At 43.4% G+C, this 8,918-nt stretch overlaps 1 protein-coding gene across 1 annotated transcript; it reads left to right on the forward strand.

Moving 5' to 3' along the window:
* Nucleotides 1–537: 537 nt before the first annotated feature.
* On the forward strand, nucleotides 538–7,535 carry IL26 (interleukin 26). Its single transcript, XM_056341618.1, has 5 exons — nucleotides 538–723; nucleotides 1,103–1,159; nucleotides 2,612–2,743; nucleotides 6,765–6,830; nucleotides 6,922–7,535. The coding sequence occupies exons 1-5, from the start codon at nucleotides 553–555 to the stop codon at nucleotides 7,006–7,008; spliced, it is 513 nt and encodes a 170-aa protein (XP_056197593.1). The 5' UTR covers nucleotides 538–552; the 3' UTR covers nucleotides 7,009–7,535.
* Nucleotides 7,536–8,918: the final 1,383 nt, after the last annotated feature.

An 8,918-nucleotide genomic window follows, 5' to 3' on the forward strand; every position in this document is an offset into this window, starting at 1 on the left:
TTAAAGGCAGCACAGTCCAACTTCCTTATAGATAATGGATTTTCTAATGCTTCTAAGAGTAAATTAGCAAAGATTTTTTCCTTTCTGGGCCATTACCTTTCAGAAAAGTGCTGCCATAAGGTTTTGTGGGAAAATAATAATAAAAAAAAATTCACACATTTGGTATACTTTGTTATGAAACCAAACTAACCAGCTCAACTACTCTTTCCTGGCTTGACCACCACTTAAATGAAAGAAGACTTCTCATATGAGAGGGAAGTTCTTCTTTCTTGGAAACCTTGACCCTGCTACCAGTAAATATGGAGATACCATTTAGAAAAACGTCACAGATGATTGTGGTCAAATCTGTTGAAAGTGGAGCAAGATGTATAAAAAAGCATAGCAACAATACTGATCAGCAAGCACACGAGCAATAGGTTATCTGTGTGAGCATCTCAGTGCAGAAGCTGCTTTGAGGGTTAACAAAATTAGGTTAACCTCTGTCATCTAACCAGTCTTGCTGTATCACATATGCTGCTGTGACTGTAGAGGCACGAAGATTTGGGAGCGAAGATGAAAGCATATTCTATTTTCAGATCCGGGCGTTTTTTAGTTCTGCTTTGTCTTTTCACTGTGGAAGGCAAAAAGTCACCTACGGGAAAGTATACCTGCCGAAAAGGACTCCTCTCCCAAGTGACGGAGAACCTGTATACCAAGGCAACTAGTTTAAAATCATCTGTTCCTGTAAGTGGATCCCACTGGTTGAAAAGTTTATTTTATTTATAGATGCTTCTTTACTGGCTTCGTTACTGAGCACCTGGAAACTTTAATAAGCCAAATGATCTCTACAGTCCTGAGAGGCAAGGTAATGCCGCTACTCCTTTTGTAAAGACAGGAAAAAAGAAGATGCAGAGAGGTGAGATGAGTTTGCCGAGGAGTTTGCCATGAAAGAAGTTTGTAGCTAGGCTGGGATTGGAACACAGATTTGCTGAGTTCTCATCCTACATCTGAATACAGGTGCTGATTATTATTATTACTATTAAGTTTTGTACAAACCAGACTTAAGACTCTGTCTCCTTTCCTCTGCTTAGGTTAATTAATACTAGAACATTGTATTTTGCAGAAGGATCTCATCAAGAACACAAGGCTGCTTAAAAAGACAACAAAAATGCTGTTTATGGTAAGATTTATACTACTGTTTTTCCATTTTATTACTTCAACTTTCCTTTTGTCAGTAGAGGTAGGAGTGCATGATCTAAAGGAATGACAGCCAACACAAAAATCACTTGTATTTAATTAGGAAGGACGTTGTATTTATGAAAGCCATACATTTAATGAAGTCCTCCACTTAGAGGAAGAGTGTTACCTCTGCCCCATAGAAAGGGATATTCCCCTGGGACATGAGGGGAGAGTTGGGTGTGGTATGGGGAGAAAGGTGGATTCAGAAAGCCTGGCTGGAGGGACTTCTCTCTAGGTGGTTGCAGTGTTGCTTTGCCAGGGGGGTTGGTGTGATGGTGTTTGCCGTGTCAGGGGGAGTGTGTTCTTGGTAGGATTTGCTCCTCCTGCGAGCACCTGGCTATATGCGACCCTCCCCAGCAACACTTTCAGGTACAAGTCCATTCACATAAGGGTCAGGGCCACAGCCACTGTCCCGCCAGCTTAGGCACCTTCTGCTGAGTGTGTGTGGTACTACTGAGAGCCCAGGGATGCTGCAGAGCAGCTGGGACACCCAAGGAGCTGCTCTGGGCTTTGACATTTGCAGATGCACTGGAAAAGGAAAATCAGAGGTCCCCAGTGTGTGATTCAGCATGGCAGCGAGACACTAAACTTGGGGTGCACATTTTTAAGTGAGTCAAAGTGTGTGAGGTATTTTAGCTTCCTTAACACAGAGATCTAGTCAGCAGGGCCAACTGAGTCAGTTTATCCTTAAACAGAGACCCACTGGCCTTTGAATTCCCCCATTGATTACCTTGGGAGTGAAGGCTCCCTGCCTGCCTGTGGGACCTACACAACAACACTTGCATTTGGGTGGCTTAATCTGCAGTTGCATTACCCTGCTGGTGGGTATTTCACACCTGATACTTGGCTCCATTGCCTAAAAATAGCTGTTTGAAATACCTTTGGGTATCCAAGAGATCCCACAGGCCAGGCAGATAGGACACAGGGTATACAGGATGACTGGTCTCTTCTGGAGCAGCAGCTGGGGGTCGCTAGGATACCCTACAGCATCTTGAATGGTATGGGACACTGATGTGGAGGAATGGAACAATGACACCCACAATGACTCCTGCCGTTTGGGCAAGATGGTCTGGCTTAACTCCTCAGTGTATCTTCCATTTCTTCTTTGAGTGTTCAATAGATTTGTTGGTGTCACTTCTATTCATGTTTGCTTTTACCCATAGTCCTTTGGCTGCCAGCACAACATCCTCCTGCCTTTCCTCCAGCAACCACAGACACACGTTGAGTTGCTTAAAAAAAAAGGAAGCAATCCAATGGGATAGCAAACCTCATGAAAATGTTTTTATTAATTGTATGCTTTCTAAAGACCCATATTTTTATGAGGATGAAGTTTTAGGCTAAAGTTGACTTGTGAGATTTTCATTTGGCAACTCTTTACCTGCTTTGTTTCCAGACAAACTGCAGTGTTCGAGATCAGCTCCTCTCCTTCTATATGAAAAATGTTTTCAGTCATCTTGGAGTAGGAAGTGACAAGTTGTATGTTATTAACGCCTTCCAGGTCCTGCAAGCAAACATGAACGCCTGTGTAAGTATATTCCTGAGAGCCAAACTAACTTTGTTCAGCCGAAAGGTTAGGAAAGGGCTCCGTCACAGTTTTTCAGCAGATAGAAAGAGAGGGTGATTCAGTTATTGCGTGCCCCACACCACAGAGGACCCAGCTTCCTGAGGGCTTCCTCACTGGGGCCAGAGAAGTTTAACACCACTCGTTTCTTCCCAGAGTGAGCCCAGGGGGTGTGGGCAAGGTGGTGGGGACACCATGGAGACAAACCACTTCCCTGCTGCTGATGTTGCCTTGTGCTGCCCTCTCAGCACCAAAGCTGCAAAGAAGCAGGGTAATCACAGGGAGAAATGTGGCTCCTCAAGTTTCTGCCATATAACACTGGTTATGCTTTCCTTCTTCAACAGCATACCCACTGGACATGCGCAACCTTTACTCACATGTCACCTCTGTTCCTCCATACTGAATTTTGAAAGGGCTGGTGGTGTCTCATGAGTAAGTGGGGACTGCAGTTGTGAAGCACATTGGAGCAGTTTCCATGTGCCAGCTGTGCCTGCAGTCAGAGCAAGTTGTCAGGGAGTGATGCTGCCCACTGGCAGAATGTCCCTAGAGTGGATCCAGGTGTCCCAGGGAAGAGGCGCTTTTGCCAGTGGCATGTCAGCATCCCACCCTATAAATAACAACAGGACAGCAGTTAAAGCACACTTCTGCTCATGCAAGATGCATACAAAGACACTATGATGCTACGATGACACTGTCACTTGTGGGTCATTTCTCTTACCTGTTTTTAAGGGCAGATGAATAACAACAGGGCGTGCCTTATGTTGTCCTATGGCTATTTTTTTTTCTCCCCTAAACCTGCAGTCCTCACAAGTCACAGTGTCCCAAAAAGTGGAGCATGACTTAGGGTGAAACATAGCCATGCATATCCAGATAAATGTCCATAGTAATTTTAAAAAGTGGTGGCAGGATGAGAAGTCAATCAAATGTTAACCAATTAAAACTTTGTCTAATCTGAATTGTGTGGTAGCATGAAAGAAAAGGACATTGGTTCTACATGTACGCAAATATTTGCAATGCAAAAATAAGCAGCTTCAGAGATCTCCTTGCAGAGTTATAGCTCAGAACACAACTGGAATATTTGCATGCTGTAAAAAGATTCAAATCTCAATGGGAGGAAACTGCACCAGCTTTCAGGTTCTGCATTTAAAACCATGCTAAACAGCCACGATTTACAGTCATTATTCCCAGCATTCAGCACACTGCTGTGGTTACCTGTGTTTGTCAAAATTCCAGATATTGTATGCTATAATATACTTTACAGAGATTTCATTCTTGTCTGGAAAAGCAATTACACCCTATATAAGTGCCTGTACACACCGAGGAGATCAGATTGTCAACTGCGACTGAATTCAGAATATCAGTTATTTTGAAATACCATCGTGACTAGAGATGGCTATATAACTTAGTAATACATTGGCTTCTGTGCTGTATGGAGACAAAATGTTGCAGGTTTCTCAGAGCTCCTGCATTCTTTTTCATAATTAATGCTGATATTAAACACAAGTCTAAACACAACAATTTACTTTTCTGGATCTTAAAAAATACTGGTAGGAGAGAAAAGACTTCCTCTGGTATTAGAAAAAAAATAGTTCTTTAAGAAATGATGGCTTGTCATGATTTTCTACGAGATGTTTCATTTCTGGAAACTAACATTTTTAAAGTATTTGTATTAATTCAAAGCCAAAAATACAAAGCCATATGAAAGAATAATAGGAACTGTGAACAGAATGAAAGTAATGGATCCTTTGCTAATTCCAAGTTTGAGATTTCTCCATCATGTTATTCCTCAATAAATTATAAAACTAATTCATCCATCTACATAAGCTCTTTAGTTTTTATGACCTGGTTGAGTTACAAGGTGTTTATCAGAAGGGATTTTCACCGTGGCCACATACTTCTGCAATGAATTTGTTACCTTTCAAGGATAAAGTTCTTTATACAATTGAGGGAAACAGTGATACCTTTATATACATACCCACTCTATATTCTTTCATAAATTCAGGCTCTAATTCAGCCAGCTAGAAGCATGTGTGCTATTTAAAAATCCTAACAATATTTGTCTCCAAACTGCTTTCAAAGACTTTGTACTACATTATTAATGATTCTCACCCTACTGGTTCTTGGTTTTGTCCAAACAAGGGAACATTAATATTTTAAAACCTTTTAGGAGCCTGAGCCCTGTTTTTCAAAAACACTTAAGCTCTAAAATCTCTAAATCCCTTTTCTGCAGTGAAAGCAGGCTCTTTCATTTAGAGTATGACTGCACAGTAAAGGGAGCAGACATTTTTCCTTGGATACTGGGAGCATCCACCTGCAGCATCACTGACCTATTAACTTGTTCACGTGCCCTAGTTGGCAACATTGCTGAGGACAGTATGATGTTGTTTCTGAGGTCAGACCCGTGCTCTTACATTCGTAGACTATGGAAGTTTTCTTGTATTTGAGTGGAGTGCAGAAAAGCAATATACTCACTGCAGGACTTTTAATCATTGCTCTGTCATCATCAGTAGAGCTTGCAGACCTCAAGCAGAGATTGCAGTGCCGCTCACAATGAACAAGACCGTTTGCTTGCTCATTTGTTTGCTTGTTTATGCAGAAAGGACAGAGTTTGCAATGTGTACTACCACTCAAGCCAGCATAGTAATTTAAGGTCAGTGCTGCTACCGAATGATTTCTGTGGAAATCTGCATCATTCAAGCTGACCTTAAAAAACAAAAAAGCCCCAAGTCAGAAAGAACTGCCCTAGTTAGAAAGCTTTTAAAGGTTTACAAATTAGAGTTGCTTTTATTTACACTTCCATCCTGTGACGTGACTTCAAGAAGCACAACTTGAAAATGTTTCTGCTCCTTCTTACTCTGTGGGAGGAAGAAAGGACTAACCAACCTTTCCAGTGGAGTCACCCCTTTTCATATGAGTTGAGGGCCTTTGCCTTTTTCCTTTGCAAACACATTGTCATTGTTTGTACACTGGAGAAGATCAGATTTTTCCCTTTTTTTCCTGAAAGAATGATTCTTCCCCTTGGAAAGCCTGGAGACCCGGGCAATCAGCAAGCCTAGTTGCTCCAAGAGCTCAGCCAGGCATCACCCCCCAAAAAACCCACCCCAGCACAGTTTTGGCCAGCCAGCACCGGTCCCTCACAGCCAGGTGGTGAGGAGAGGCCCCAGGCATGGCGGGGTGTCCCCAGTGCTCCCACTGCTGGCAGCCGTGGCCCTGCTGGCTGGGTTCAGCCCGGGCTGCAGCCTTCGGGTCCTGTGGGATGGGCTGATGGATTCTTTCCTTCCTAAACCCAGATTCCTTCTGTTCAAATCTGGCAGTGATACTGCAGCCCTGCATCTCTGGCATCACAGTGCGGGCAGAGGGATGCCAGAGCTTGACACTGCTGGGTAGTGTGGGTGGGATGGCCGGGGGCTGGGTAGGGTCTTGCAAAAGTCCCAGTGATCTTACTGGAAAATGTAGCTTGACAAAAGGGTGCAGGATTAGTCTACAATTAGCCAGACAGTGGAGGAATGGGCAGGAAAATAGGGGAAGAATAAATTAACTTTATAAACAGATTTGAAGCATTTTCAACAATGTGCAAAATGGCCTCAGTACTTTGTAAAGGCCTTTGGCCCTTGGCATCGCCTTCTCCGAAGGCTGGGAGTGAAAGGGCCTTGAATCTTAGAGCTAGTATGCACTGTGCACAAGCTGTAACTGAAACTGATGTAAAGATCACTGAGATAAATAGAAAATGTTTAAAAAGACTTAGTGGTCTTCTTATCTGTATGTATAGATATACAATTTTTTGTGCTGTGAACTCAGCTTGCCAGGAAGCACACAGGTGAAATAACACATTTGTAGTAGCAGGAGATGCCAAAGCCATGCCGAGTTCACACATTTTACCGGTAGTCCTACGGTGCCACACTGTGGGTTGGACTCATCGTCGTCACTATGCCTTTACATCAGCACCTTTGCTGCAACAAGCTCTTTCGGTTTTTCATCCCTTCAGCTTCCATGTGCTCCATCCACAAGGTTAACTTCTGCGATCAAAAAATTAAAGAAAACGTTTCTTAAGGTAAGAACAGGAGGCGCTGGCTCTCAGCTGCAGCTGCACTGTTCAGGGGCTGCGGGTGGTTGCTTTTCTAATGCCTTTATCTTCTTCACAGCTTGGAGAGAAGGGAATCTACAAGGCCATCCATGAGCTGGATATTCTCCTTCCCTGGATTCAAGCCTACATACAGACCATTGTATGAAGAACGAGGAAGCGACAGACAGCACGCCACTTCCCTGCTAAGAGCAGACCCTTACCCAAAAGGCCTGAAAATCAGCTGAGTACGGGACATGTAGCAGGACTGGCAGTAACCCTGACCAGCTGAAGGAGAGCCTCTGTGATACAGCAGCATCAAGAGGGATTTTCAAGAGCTTTCACGGTTGGCCTGGCATAGCAGCTACGCCTGTCCTGCAGTGTGAGGGCAGCCTCTGGAGCACTTACAGCATGCTGATGGACCTCTCGTCCTGCTGACCTGCCACCTGCCTCACAGGCAGCCCCCGGACATGTAGCATGAGCGTAACTTGAAATCTGCTGCGATGTGGATCACTCACAATGCCCCATTGCCATGGGCGTGAGCTAGCCATGCCTTGCACCACCCTATGGGATTACAATTCAAAGCATCAAGAGCCACTTTTGAAAATCCCTCTTCTAAGCGATACTATGGGGTTTTTTTGTTATAACTATATAGCAGTATACGCAAGCCATTCTACATATAAATAAGAAAATTAATTATATATTTTTTATCAGTATTATTAATTTAAGGTAATAATTGATCCCTAATAAATATACTCCAATTCATGTCAAAACTTTGGTCTGTGACTCATGCATGACCTTCAGGTGTCATATGCTCTACAGGAGATCACACGACACAGAAAACACAATGAATGGATTATTTTGAACTAGGATTGCAAAAATGGTTTGGGAGAGGTTTATGGGAAGTTGTTACTTAAATAGTGGTAGTGGTTTCCAAAGTATCTTTCATATAGTAGAGAATAAAGATGAATTTCTAGTTTTCTCACATTTTTAAATATTTACCAGAAGAAACCATCTAGGTGATGAAAATATTCCCAATCTGTATGTTTGCACTTCCACAGGGGTGAGGTTCTGCAAAATTTCAGATCTCAGTGCTGGTATGTCAAGGGCATTGAATACATTGATGGTGCTGACACGAAGAACCTGAGCCAGTTCCTCCTCTTCACTGTGACCTTCTGCAGCCCAGGGGCAATGGTTGGTCTTTGATTGATGGGAATCTTTTGATTCCAGGGTGCAACTACATATGCTCTCTGAACAGGTTATAGTCAGTGCACCTTCATTTTTATTCCTTCAGGGAGCACTCAGAAACTCTCTGGGATCCCCATGCAGGTGGTAGCCAGAGCAGTAGGAGGCAGCCTCGCTGCTCCCACTCCTGAAGTCATTGAAGGAGACACCACTGCTGTTAGCAGGCTGTTGATCTTCATCCAGGTGAGTTGTTAGTGGCTGGTGAGTGCTGAGGAGAGAGAAAATCATCATCTTTTCCTTAAACCTGCAAATCACCACCCAGCATCCTCAGAAGGAGAAAGCATGAAGCTGTGAGTGAATCCAGCTTATGACATGCTTCTGTTGTGATCAGAGCTACATGCTAGCCCCTACTCCAGCAGCTCCTTACAACCCCACCTCACCTCTCCCTGCCTGCAAACTGTGTGTGACCTGTCATTACTGATGCCTCAGAAACTTGGAGTGTGGCTGGCTTTTTCTCCCAGCTTCTTCCATAGCTTTGCAACACACCGCATTCCCACTGGTCAGTTGTGGCAGAAGCCAAAGAAAAGCATTGCAATGCAGTAAATTGCAGTGTGGAAGTTACTCGTTAGTACCCTTTACTTCATTAAAAAAAAGGAAGGATGCCATCATTTTGGGAACCTGCCAAGGCATTCAGCAGATCTCAGTGACAGTGGCTTCTGATGACAATACACTTTATATAACAAATGCTCTGAGACAAACGCATAGGCTTATCTTCAATAAGAACACAAGGCAATTCCTTTATACTTATGTTTAATGTGAAGAAGAGGGGAATAAAGACATGAGCTTTCAGCACAAACAGTGACCTGCCATATCATTGACTTTCTAGCTTTGTAT

This window comes from Falco biarmicus, chromosome 5, assembly GCF_023638135.1.
Source record: "Falco biarmicus isolate bFalBia1 chromosome 5, bFalBia1.pri, whole genome shotgun sequence".
NCBI classification, from domain to species: Eukaryota; Metazoa; Chordata; class Aves; order Falconiformes; family Falconidae; genus Falco; species Falco biarmicus.